Source organism: Lethenteron reissneri, chromosome 29, assembly GCF_015708825.2.
Source record: "Lethenteron reissneri isolate LAM-NWPU_2019-01 chromosome 29, ASM1570882v1, whole genome shotgun sequence".
In the NCBI taxonomy this organism is placed as follows: domain Eukaryota; kingdom Metazoa; phylum Chordata; class Hyperoartia; order Petromyzontiformes; family Petromyzontidae; genus Lethenteron; species Lethenteron reissneri.
The window spans coordinates 15,036,369-15,050,256 of record NC_083807.1 but is presented as its reverse complement, the minus strand read 5'-3'; the positions used below and the strand labels follow the sequence as shown (position 1 = coordinate 15,050,256).

The window sequence follows — 13,888 nt, the reverse complement described above, 5'->3', positions numbered from 1 at the left end:
GAAGGGAATGCTTTGATGCAACATCATAAATCGTGGGTTGCAATGACTCAAAGCAACGCAACAATATAACAAAAATAACACAAGCAAACAATTGGAAGTACTTTTTTTCTGGCACGATAATCTATCAATGAACAACCACTCTGCTAAAAAAACTACGTTTTCTTTCTTCCAAATACAAGTGTCTACAATGGCATTTTTTCCATGAGCATAAAGTTTGCTTGATATTTTATTTTTGGCGTCGCAACTCTTGCCATGCTTGTAAAAATGGCCACTTGAAACACTTTATTCTTACAAACTCGTGCATACGAACACTATTTTCCTCACTGTTCCTTCACATAAAGTACCACAACACATTTTGTTCGCACGGTCATGCCACGCGGTCGTAGTTTTTTTTTTAAAGTGGCCTTTTTTGGCCCACACATTGGGCATTAATTCAGGCCAATCCACAAGAGACAAAGGGACAGGCCGTGGAAAAGGAAAAAAGTCTACTTTGGCAAGTGGCTTACAAAACTCGACACAACTCGAATGCTCCACTGTCGCAACAACAACAGCATCACAATCGATGCTGTTGTTATTGTGTCGAGAGCCAGGGGAAGGTGAGTGAAAGTGGTGCGATATCACGCTGGAATATCTCACTGCATCGTGCCCATGGAAAAAGGACCACATGCTCAAAGTAATAACAAATAACCAAAATTTAAGAAGAAAAAAAACCCCAAGGAAATATAAGGATGTAGTTATTACATTTCAATTTGCACCATTGTAAAGATATGCAGAAATTACAATTCAGTATCAGTATGCAGGGTTAATTGCTACATTAATGAATACATTGGCTTCAGCTGCCAGTATAAATTATATTATGCTTATTCACTAATGATTATCAACATTGAAATGACAATCACAGCACAGACATTATCCATGAGGACATGTTTTAAACAGTTAATACTTTATTTAAAAACGACTCAATTTAATAACTTCAAAAAACGAAATGGAAATTAGGGGGTTCGTGTACCCACTTTTAAATGTACTTTTATTAAATAATTCCCTTTAACAAAGTCATCAACGACTCCCGTTAACTAAAACTACCGTAGCTACAATAACAGTCTTGTAAGCAAACATTTGCGAAAGTGTACCACTGAAGAAAAAACATTCAACATAAACAAACCTGTGCACTATCACGCCGTAGAATTATAACCACCTAAGCAGCGCTAGCCCCATCAAGACGACAATTCAGGTTGCACCAAAGAGTAACCTTAAAATGTGTTGAAGCACCCTTAAAAGATTGCGGTCCATATGGTACACAGCCAAAATACAACCGCAAAACAGCAATAATGGTCTGGTTCATTATGTATAAAAATACATACAGCAGCAATGACATTCTTATAAAAATGTGTACAACCCTCTGTGTTTTGTCACGTGGGAGCCACTCCAGGATTCACGAGTCGACCACTGTGCAATGTATCCATGCGGCAAGATTTCTCTATTTCTCACACAGATCATGGAATACACATCGAATAAATGTGCTCATTGGTTAGGCATTGAAAATCCGACTATGTTTGGCCCAGGATGACTTAAGTTGCTCACTAGATTTTTTTATTTTGTGTCTAAGCCTCGTGGAAAGGTGATTATACAATTACAAACAATTCGGGGTTGTGAACTATAGCAGTGACGTGGTGTGCCTTTGAATCTGCGTGTAACAAGAGATAATTTTTACCAATGGGGTTCCTTTGCACCGACATTATAGACTTTCAGTCAAATCGTGTTTATCATTACTTTCATGAGAACAACGCATACTCTTTCTTCCACTATCCAAAAAAGCGCACTATGTATTGTAATAAGAAACATTAAGCATTGCCATCATGTGAGTTGCTTTTTTTTCTCTTGAAGAAGCGTAACTCATTAACAATCGCCCCCACCCCGCCCCCACTAATGTGCTGCAGTATGCTTATTGACTCATGAAGAGTGTGACAGAGGACATCCAAAAAAAAGGATGTCTGATTCTAGAAACACCCGGAACTCTCAAGGATTTCAAAGCACGGCGGCATACGAGGGCCATGTGACCACATCCCGCTGTAGTTCACCGCAATACTCTTGTGCTCTTCCAAACAATGGGGCATTCTCAAGAGAATAAGCATTGTGGGGGGAAGGGGGGAGCCGTTAAACTATAATCCTGTAGAATTAAAGCTTGCAATGATAAATATTTATATTCAGGAGTACACTTTAGGGGCCATATTTCAGTAGCCCAAGGATTGCAGATGCCAAAAAATTGTGTGTGTGGGGGGGAATAGAATGCTGTGCGTCTCATTGTCAGAAGCTGCATTGCAAGAAAATGTGCAAACAAATTAATTATTTAAAAGCAAGACTGAAATATTTGAAATTGAATTCCAAAGCGAGGTTACTGTCGTCGATATTTTTTTACAACTTTTTTTTTACAAATTTGTACCATTACCGCATTGATGGGCACAGAGTAATGCACCACGCAGGCGTATCATTTTATTTTATTTAATGCGCACCTACAGACTTTTACTCGTGAGATTATAAGCGTAAATCACACAGCTTTGTGTTTTTTTTCTTACGTCGAGTCCCAAAGTGTGTTTTGTGCTTAAGATTTCTCTTTAAAAAAAGTGACAGGGAAACAAATGCAGAAGCGAGGGCCGAAACATGACACGGTGAAGCAGCAGTGGTGGCGGCGGGGGGGGGGGGACGACGACTCAATCTACATCTCCAAAGTTTGTTTTGCAAAGAGGATGAGGTAGGCCCACTATGTAAAACAAAGAAAAAGTAAAAACACCGTCACAAATTAACAGCTATCAGAAACCATCCATTTGATTGACTATCCAAATCAACAGTTTCCAGCTAGGACAATTCCAGCCAACTTGACCACCGACCACGTTACACAAGACTGCGAAAAAAACCCGGTGACAATGTTCATCTGTGCAGCATCTCACATTGAAGGACCTCATTCTGTGGTTAAACCCGGTGAGTGTATTTCTGTTTAATGTGATATCTGGATAAGGGCTTGAGGTTAGGGATAATCAAAAAATTGCATAGTTTTGTTGTGTCTATGTCAAGGTGAAAAGTGCACTCGCCCCCCCCAAAAAAAAAACTAAGAAAAAAGTTGTATCTTATAAGACGCCCTTATATATTGTTTCTACTTTTTCATCGCATTGCAATGGATCCCGCGAGCAAAATTTGTGACAAACGAGTGGCTTAAATTCACATCGGAATCGTTTTAAAGTCAGGAATATAACACGGATTTGTCACTGTTTCCTCATGCACCCTCCACACCACTTCAAACTCACAAACCCCAAGTTGTGACCAGACAGACCCAACACCAGAAGAGACCACAGTGGCGGGGATAACAGCACTACATTTTTGTTTGTTCTACTTGACAATGTTTTTTTTATGCTAACTTTGCAAACGTATCTATTTAATTGCACTATTTTATAGGTGACGTCACTGTATGCAAAGGTAAACAAACAAAAATAAACTGGTGCCCAAACGTGTCAAGTTAGTGTCAGTCACTATCACATACCATAACACACACCGTCGTTTGGACAAAACTCAATATATTTATACTGTTTAGTTTATATGCTCACTTTCTTCTTTTTGATATATCTACAAGTAAGGCTTAACAGGAGAATCTTACTAAAATTCGACACATTAGAAAATGAGGTTCATTGATAGCACCTTAAAAGTGATCTTGATCCCTTTTTTAAATGTCTGTAAATCGCAGCAGTGTTCGTAGAATACAGTTTTTTTTTATTCCCATCCAATGCTGTAGATGCTGAAGAACCTCAAACGCAACGTGTATACCTATTTACACCGGACCGCCCTCCCACTCGAGTGGATGTCTAAAAGGGGTGCAACAAACTATGCACGGAGGAACTACGTTCGGTGGCATTCCACCAAAGGGCCCGACAGAGGCAGACTGGGTCTGTGCGACGGAGGGGCAAAGTGGGTGTTCAGGGGGAGAGAAGGGAGCATGCTCCCTGGAAGGTGGTACTCCGTTTCGCATCAGCAGTGCATCTATTCAGAGGGTCAATTGCGCGTAGGATTTTTAGGGTAATTTTGCAGTTTTGTAAGAAGAAAAAAATCTGAGGAATGAAGCATACATTGCCAATTGTTTGCACACGTATAAAAAAGAGAATTAACAGCTATATTACTACTGCGACTGTCACTACGGATACAACTGCAACAATTAATTCTTGAAACGACTTACGAGAACTACATTAGTACATGTTACACATGCTACTTACTGCCACTTTCCCAAATTGTGACAATACGCATATATTTTGACAATTATATAAAGGTTAAAAGTTCACAATATCCCATTAATATCCAAGATACCTAAATTCATGGCAAGCCACAGTGAACTTTAATACTGATCTGAAATTCTGTTGCCTTTTTCTCATCTGTGGCACACATCATATCATACTACAACCACACCTAAATGAATACCATTGCTTCCAACCTCCTCTCGTATATATTTTGTGGACACATCTTCACAAACAGGAGCTGAAGTATCTTTGTTTTTTTTAGCACATTTCCACTTGGAGTTTGGGGATTTATTTTTAAATCCAAATGTATTTAATTTTAAGTTACCTCCAAAATGTACGCAATGCCCCTCTCTGCCCACAACCCTAAACCCCATCTTACCCTTTCCCATTCTCCAACATTGTCCTTTGTGCCAATATCTGTTAAGCTGGGTCAACTCTCCCATTTGAGAAACTAAGTTGCAGTAAAAAGTGCAAACTGCTCCTGGTACACACTTAAGCCGCACGTTGCATGCAATCGACGAGCCGCACTGACCTTCCATTTAAGGGTTTACAGATTCAACTCATGTCTCAAAAAAGCCACCTCGAATTTTGCCGCAATTTTGTATTTGTTCAAAGACCAACATTATCTAAAATACAATGCCGTGACACGAATTAGTTCATTGCAAAACCCTGGCCTCAGTTATACTCATGACAAACCAAGCCTGGCGTTTCTTCATTCCCTACAGAAATTGGCACATTAAAGTGTCTTTTGTGACCCGGTTGAATCGGCCAACGCCAAATGGAGGTTCCTTTAATAAGTAAAAGCGGGTGATGCCTCTGTGAGTCATCGCAAGTCAATCCCAAGTTGGCTAAGCAAAAGCAAACCCTGTCCGGTTGAATGAGAGATTGCTTTAAATATTCAGCACTGCTTTCTCTCTCTCCAGTGGAGACACTTGCGAGAGATCTGCCGTACGACTGCAGGCAATATTGCTGGAGAGTACAAATACACACTCTGGGTGCGTCGACTACGCCCCCAGTTTCCCTCCACAATTTGCGAGCTCAAATTGCGCACGCGCGGAAAGATTTATAGTTTCACTTTTCTAAATGTACACATACCATTTATTGGCTTTGAGGGGGTTGGGGTAGGATTTTACACAATTTACAGCAATTACCGTCTAAACCATCATTGTTGGTAACGCATCGGCATATCACCGCCTGTCTATTGGCCATGCACCTGTCAGCTACAGCTAGGATGTCTCTCTAAAAAAATTGAATACTGACTGAAAAAGAAAATACACGAACCCAGGGACTGGGGCTTCACCATAACAGGGGCCAATTGAAAATCACTCACTTATTTAACAATGAATACGTAAAAAACACAGGGAGGGATCAGCTGCTGCAAAATATCTCTACGTCTCAACCGTGCGCAACGCACCACGAACAGTACAACACCATAGTTATGCTGTTTGGTACCGCGCTGAAAGAGATACTGTCGATCGCAGTTGGCCGTCTCACGTTTCAAAAAACACGCACGTGACCACCGTTGCAGCTGTCTTTTAAAAAAACTATCAAACAAGTGGCAGTACATCTAATTGGGAAGAGGAAGCTGCTAATTGGGAAGAGGAAGCTGACTTTTCCTCCAATGCCCCTTGCCACAGCACGAACTGAGGTTGACACTGAAAAGGGCTGTGTATGCCACAGCACACAGGTTAAAGACATTGCTACGCAGCTGAACTTCAAAAGTGACAAAAAAAACACCTTTGCCTGGCTGTTAATTGGAAAGTATTTTCCTCAATTTACTTTCTCAAAACATAACGCCCTGTAAAAAAACAGGCACGGAATCCACGTCGTAGGATACAACCCTGCGTGCCACCAAATAAAAACCTAGCATTTTGGGAATGTGCCGATATCGTAAAAAAATAAATAGCATGCCACTAAAAATGTATGCAGGTGCGTAAAGTTGAACGTGCATTTGTTACTTGGTGAAAGGATGCAGGTTATGAAGTCATTACATGCGAAAGGCAACTCAGCCGCAGGTTGGAGACACTCGCAGTGTGGCCTGCTTTTGCCAATTCTTCACTTCGTTTGGTGAATGCCTTCAAAATACAGCACGTGATTCGGTGATAATATATGCTCGGGGTATAAAGTTTCACCGCACCGCTCTCTAGAAATTGTCGCGATTCAGGATGATACTATTCAAGAACCAATTGCATTAAAATGTTAACTGTGGTGAACGTAGCAGTCTCCAGTGGCGGGATAAATCAAGTGAACCAATTGAGTATCACACATATGGAACAAAAACGTCGATTCTTCCACACATGATATGACACGTCCATTATGAGATTAAGAATCCATAATAATCGACAAATTTACGTATCATTAGACCCACGATGGATAGCAGTGAGCAGTATTAGCATTGGCCAAATACATGCAGATAATTTACCCATTTTATTATCGTGTAAAGTTTGATATACAAAAATTATCAAGGCTGCATACATTTGAGTGACAATAATATGACATTATTGCATTAACCCTATTAAGGTCTGTGCAGCCAGGGGATTTTCAACAGCAAAGGTAATGTGCTTTTAAGTGTCTGATATTGTGATTAGCATTGGTAAAATTGTCGTGAAAACGTTCAAAACCCACAAAAATTTAAATTTTAAAATAATTCAATGTAACGCATTGTATCGACGTGGTGCTTGCTTAACAGTACAGCACTACGTTAAATGCCACCTTTCTGTTACCATCCCTGAATTGAAACAAATGCACACCTACACGTATTCTCAGGTTAGTACTACTCTATTAATCCTTTTTGTTTTGCAAACAATTTCCGATATATCAGGCGCGTGACACAAGGTGAGTTCCATTGTCGGTGTACAATCATCATGACTATGCAATCACATCTTGTTTGCCAAATCTGAGGCATCACCCAAGACACAAATGGCATTTAAAACGTGACTCTTTGCAAGCATAAGGTGTCCACAATTGTAACCAGGTATAGCTCTGATAATACACTTGGGCGAAAGCACCTTTTTCGTGACTGGTGCTACCTGGACAAAAAGACCATTCACCGAGCCTACGTTAACAAGCTTGGATTAACTGCATCAGCTCGCACAAAAACTCCTCCGCAAAATCTCCGTGTGCCCAGCAAAACAATGGGACGTTGGGCCGGGCGCCAACGTCGGGCTCACGTTGGCCCGACGGTTCCCGACTGCATGCCAACGTGTATGCCCCAACGCTGCACGTTCACTGGATGCGACGCCGCGTAAAAGGCTGCCGTCGGACAAGCGGCAGCGGGGTTCATGCCCACGGTCGGCGCCAGGCCCTCTGCTAGACAATAAACGGGGGACAGGGGGGCACCCAGGAGATGGGACCTTAATCAAGAAACGGCCGCGCCAATATTCGCAACGGAGCCGCCGATACACTCTTGGGTTTGAGAGCCGCGTCTCTCTCCCCCCGGGCGCTGCGAGCCGCAACCCGACTGCGTCAGAACAGCGGCGCTCGGACATAAGTGATTCAAGTTCCATCCGTCAGAATTTCCACACCAGAATACACCTGAGTATGAATGAGTTTAAAACAACCAAAAACGAGTTATAAGAATCGCATCGTTATTTTTAATCAAGTTTTTTTTTGCGGTGCGCTGTTAAAAGGTCTCACCTTCATCTTCATGGCGACGGTTTATAGGAAAGAGAAAGTACAGTGTTTAATCAGCTGTCGTGAAAGTGTAACTACGAGCATGCGGATAATTGAAACTGCTGTGACGTTTACGTATCAGGTATATTCAGGTGAGGAAATGCCTCTGAATTATCAAAATTGGTAGAAGTGTGTTTGTTTGCAAAGTTCCTGTGAAGTACATTTGACTAACAATTCGATCATAAAATAAAGTGCACAATGCAAAGTTACCCTCAGTAAAAGATATGTCTTCATTTTAAATTGAATTGAAAAAGAGAATTGTTTGCATATACTAAGGAAACTTAGAAGTAATCTGGAATTGTGTCCTTTTATAAGTGTATAGAAATGAATAAAGACTTGCACTTTAGTTTTTGTTACCTGTAGGTTTTAAAACGAGAACAGTGTTACTGTTACAACCACGGATAGTTACACACATTTTCAATATATACAAGGCCACAGATATTCAAAAACAACAAGACCAAATAATTATGTGGCATTGACGTCTCCGAGAGCCTGTTTAAGATCAGACTTGCTTTATTATAAACAGCACCTAAAAATTTAAACCAGGGGTTTTGTGAACAGGGCATATTGGGATAAGCATTGAATGCAACGCAAGGTGGAACAAAATTGATCAAAATGAAGCCACAAATAAACAAAAGGTAAAGAAGAGAGAGGTATGGAAGAGCAGATACGGTTGGATACTCAATGGCAAGATGGCCTAAGGGATGGGTGCCAATCACATACCCTTCGTTCCCTATAACTTTCAAGCGGAATTAACGTTCATGCTCCAAGGTATCGCGCACACAGGCACGCATCTCACATTTCAATGATAGATGACGCGTGCCAATTCTATGGCCGAAGGTTGAAGAGGATGCACCAATGTTCTTGTTTGTCATAACCCCGGGTTTAAACTGAGCATAATCAAATATTCAGGCTACGAGTTATTTTGCTGCTGAACCGACACACATAAACACCATTGCACGCCTTAGACCTTTTTGATTTGTTTGTGTGACATTACACCAGGGAATGAATCTCACAACGAGCGTAATTCGGAGTGTTCGGGAGCACTAGGATCACTTGTGGTATTGCAATGGAAATCGTAGTAATTTGCATTAGTTCGTCACGCGCACGTGAGAAACGACACCAGCACTGCGGCGCGAGCCGTTCCACTCCGTGCATCCCCCCACCCCCCCTCCCCCACGGTGCAGCGACGGCTGTTACGGACCCTCTCATCAAGCCGCACCAAAACTGAAGCCGAAACTACCGGACGAAGTTTTGTTTTCCCCCGCCGAGATCTCTCTCCCTCCCAAACAAGGACCTTGAAAATACGAGCGGTGCGCGCGAGAGAAGCAGCCGCCACTAGCCGTGGGTCGTGAGGGGCGAGCCGGCCGCTCAGACGCTCGTCTCGTACTCCACGAGCTCGTAGGCAAACGTAAGGTCCCGGTAGCGGATAGCCACCACCGTTGGGGTGGCGTACTCCAGCATGTTGATAGTCCTGCGAAGGCGGCGGTCCACGAAGTGCGCGTCCCATGCCGGGTACCGTTTCCTCTGCATGTCCACGCGGATGATGGGCCCCTCATGGCGCATCGGCCGCGGCGACGGGGGCGGCAGCGCGGGCCGCACCTGAAAGATGTCGGGCTCGCAGGCCCCGAGCGCCGACGTCCCCGGGGGGCCGTCGCGCTCGCCCCCGGCACGCGGCACCGTCGCCGCCCCTGCCGCGGCCGCCGCAGTGGCCTCGGCCGCCGCCGGCGGGATGGGGACGCCGTCGAGGACCTGGGCACAGCAGGAGAAGGGCAGCCCTCGGAACTTGCGGCCGTCCGGGTGCAGGAAGCCGTAGTAGAGCAGCATGAAGAGGGTGCCCAGGAAAAAGCTGGCAAAGACGGCGCAAAGGGCCGGGACCGCGAAGGCTTCCGTGGCTGCCCTGTCACGGTTAAAGTACCAGAGCAGGGTGAGGGCGAAGTTTTCAGTGGACACGAGCAGGTAGTACACAGCCATTCGCCGCTGCGACCGGCTCTCCTTGACGTTGAACCAGCAGAAGATGTAGACAATGCCCACCACCATGTTGAAGAGCACCTCCTCCCACTTCGACGTGCAAAAGTCCGTTTCGCCGTAGATGACCCAAAAGGTCATGACGCACCAGTGCACTGCCACGAAAATGCCAAAGTACACCTGAAAGATGGAGGCGAACAGGGCGAAGGAGAGCACGCGCGAGAGGATGGTCAAGGCCCTCCAGAAGATTTGCAGCATAGCACCTTTGTAGCTCATTCGGTTGCAGTCGTCCCGGGAATCCCGTAGCGCTTTGTGGTAGGCGGCGAGGACCCAGCTCAGGGACAGCAGAGAGACCGCTGTTGAGATGCCTACGCAAGGATTGGAGCACACGGCAAACGCTGGTGAGCGGTCGCGTGCACAAGCACGCCCACGAGCGCTACCGGGACGAACGGGCAACACCACCGACGTAGCTCTGCGGAAACATTGCAACCGGTTTGCGATAAAGGAGATTTTCTAAACAATTGTAACGCCGATGCAATGAATAAAGAGGCGTTAAATTAATAACACTGGCATGAAAACATGAATATGTTTTTATGCCGTGTACATTTTTACGTGGCGATTGAACAATGATAATTTCAGGACTGCAAAACAACAATTTCCCTTTGCACAAACTGAACATTGCTCTGATACGGAATCTGACATTCTATTCTAAAGAAAAGAGTCTTATTAATGTCGAGGTCTCCACTCATAATTTCAAAAGCTTCGGCTTTCTTTAAATGGCACAGTTGCACCTTTATCCATCGGGGCCAGGGCTGGGGAACTGAATACCATTCTCCTCTCCGCTCTGGAAAGGTCAAACGCAGAGATAAATGAATCTCCAAATGACAGGTATATAAAAGTGCTTTGTTGGACTAAACACAAGATATTTTCGTGACCACCCAGGCACAGCAATCTAACATAGAACAATGATTATATTTAATATCCTGGGTCTGAAGCTCAGCAAACCGTGTGACCCGAGTTTGATTCCCGGCCAACGTTAACATTGGCAGCAAGTGATATCATAACCGGTCCTGCCCTCCCCTTCACCAACACGCACTGACCAGTGGGGTGAAGTATGGTTAAATATCCCCCCATGACCAACATGGTGTGGGGAGGCCTTCATCATTTGGTCGATGGGAATGGCTGGAATTTCTTTGTAAAAAATAAAATTCATACCTAAAACTAGCGATGAATGTAACTTTTTTAAAATAAAATATATTTCACGTGTTTAAAGAATACATACCAGTATTGTCTGCTTATTTATTTAGTTTGCGACTTATGTCCTTGAAAGCGACGATAACGATAATTTTATGTTATATCTTCTATAGTCCCGAGTCGAACGAGGAGCCATATCTAACCGAGGAAGAATCCTTCCCACTAAAACATTCTAGCAGTTCACCAGCATTGACTCCAGCGAGCCCGACTCTGCTGACGAGACAATTAATGCTCAAATCGGTCCAGGATTTGCTTGCGTTGAACCAATGCTGCCGTTAAACGTCACACCCCAGGAGGCTGTCCGACTAATAGATCGTGCGAAAAAGTTTTGGTGATTTACGTAATGAGACATCCACGGGAAGGAGGCGTTACCGTCTTAATTGTTGTGTTTCTAAGCGGTCGTGGTTGAGATTAACGCATACTGTATACACTTACTGTCATGAAAAGCGTAACATCATCATGGTCATCCCAACCAGCCCCATCCCTCCCACTCTCCACTCATCCCACTCAGCGCAACCCCCACGCCACACCCTGCTCAGGATGTCACTTTTTTGCCTCTAATCTTAGGTTTCCGCTTTGTCTCACCGTCAGTCAGACTAATGGAAAGCCAAAGCCCCGTTGGGATGCCACTTCCGGGATTCTCAGCAGCACACTCAGAAAGAGCTATTTATAAACCGGGTCTGCGTAACCTTCCGGCCGAGCGACAGATGCAGCCAGACACGGGACACTCGGTAAAACGGATAAATCACGGTTCGCGTGCACTTAGTCACGTGCCATCCATTAGGGCGGAGTGGGGTGGTGGGGGTTCTTACTATCGAGTCGTGGGATGCACGGATGTATTGTGTTCCCTTCTATCTTTCCAGGGGCCAACATTTCCAGGAATCGTCGTGCTTACGTGTCATCTCTAGCAAAGAATAACAGCCCCCGATATTTATTGTGTCAATACTATTTGGATGAATCGGCGTTTTTTATTCAGAGGCCCACTCTGCAGTAATGAGCCCGATGCTTACGAATATCCTAAATTTAATTGATTTCAGTACAACAGCCTGGCCAGATCTGAACTTTCAATGGTAGCATTGTTTTATGTATCTGATATAGTTGTTATGAAAATTGTGATCAGAATAGCATGCAAAAAAATACCCCAAGCAACAGACTAATATATAAGTATAATACAAAAAGTAACATCACAGGCAAGCGTCATAAGACATGACTTAACATGTGTGTGAAAATGAATGTCAGTTGAATGTACAGTACTAAGCACCAAAGTGTAATCACGCAATGTTAAATTTTCTGATCACATGCGCACCAGTGAGATATTTGATACTGTTAATACTCGAGCTTTATCACTGACGAATTCAGGATAACAAGCCACAAACCCAACTGACTGCAGCGTTGGCACTTGTTGTCAGCACCTGTCAACATTGTATTTTCAACGGACCCAATTCAATAGATTGAGCATGTAAAAACTATTCACTGCTCTCAACGAATTGCATTTGCGTAGGTACCACTGCAAAGAGACCAGTGGTTGCGATAAATAATTTTCTGCAGTTGACTTATTTCCCTCATTAAAATGCAAATCAATTTATAACATTTTCGACATGCGTTTCTCTGGATTTTGTTGTTATTCTGTCCCTCACTCTTCAAATAAACCTACCATTAAATTATAGACTGATCATTTCTTTGTCAGTGGGCAAACGTACAAAATCAGCAGGGGATCAAATACGTTTTCCCTCACTGTATACGGCAACGGGTGCCTTAATCTGCCCGATTAGCACAGTAACGGTTCTTTGGTGGGGAGTGGGGGGCTGGCCGGGGCAGGGGCCGGCCTGCTGCCCCCCCCCCCACTATACTCACACTGCACGGTCTCTGCGCGGTTGTGCTGCAGCATGATGCAGAGCTGCAGCACGAGCTGGGGTGCGCTCTCCAGGAAGCTCTCCACCAGGCGCAGGATGCTGGCATCTGCGTACTCGTAGTTCATGGCCCACTCGAAGCGATGCTGGTAGTCCTTGCGCCGACGGCTCTGTATGCCCAGGTATATCACGCGAATGTACCTGCAGCCGGTGCCCACAACAAGTTATATTTGTTAAAAGAAAACGCAAGGACATTTGCGCATCGTCTGCGCTGGAGGGTTTCAGTGGGTTCACCTTCCGCCAAACCTCCCTGGTGAGTCGATAGATTGCATTGTGAAAAGATTCAGGGTTGCGATTATTTTGCAAGTGTCGCTTCTTTGATGCGATGGTGAACGTGGCTTGTCTCTCACAGCCGCAAGGGTCGCGTGAACAACATTAGAAATACTTTAAATGATCATTTACTGCCCGTTGTGAATGAAGGTCTCCCCATGCCGTGTTGCTCATAGACGTTGCTTATAACCCTACTTCACCGTGCTGGTTCAGTGGCGGGTTTGTGAAGGGTGCGGTGGGTGGTCGGTTCAGCTATCACTCGCCACTTACGCTAGCGGGGGCCAGGAATCAAACTCGGATCGATGGATTCATAGTCCAGTGAACGAACTTCGTGCCACCGTTCTACTCCATGCCACATATATGTAGTGCTTTTATTTCACGCGGACAGCTTTTTCTCCTGTGTCACTTTTTATTGAACAGAACTCCTCGCGTTCAACACCACGTGACTCCGTCGGAACTCTTCCGTTTGCGCTGCTCGCCCGCTTCGCTCATTCCGCTTTCTCTCAACCTCTCCACTGCTAGCCTGCTCTCTCTCAC

General features: G+C 44.4%; 1 protein-coding gene across 1 annotated transcript; it reads right to left on the bottom strand.

Annotated features, from left to right (window-relative positions):
• Nucleotides 1-9,159: 9,159 nt before the first annotated feature.
• LOC133349289 (XK-related protein 6-like) lies at nt 9,160-13,232 on the bottom strand. Its single transcript, XM_061562668.1, has 2 exons — nt 13,026-13,232; nt 9,160-10,285 (listed from the first exon to the last, which is right to left on the bottom strand). The coding sequence occupies exons 1-2, from the start codon at nt 13,147-13,149 to the stop codon at nt 9,321-9,323; spliced, it is 1,089 nt and encodes a 362-aa protein (XP_061418652.1). The 5' UTR covers nt 13,150-13,232; the 3' UTR covers nt 9,160-9,320.
• Nucleotides 13,233-13,888: the final 656 nt, after the last annotated feature.

What these genes read in the sequence shown, in the direction of transcription:
- LOC133349289 (XM_061562668.1), bottom strand. Translation starts at nt 13,149, where the DNA reads ATGAACTACGAGTACGCAGATGCCAGCATCCTGCGCCTGGTGGAGAGC. An exon ending in CCGCGCAGAGACCGTGCAGT is followed by an intron (nt 10,286 to 13,025) that starts GTGAGTATAGTG and finishes ATCCTTGCGTAG; the next exon opens with GCATCTCAACAGCGGTCTCT.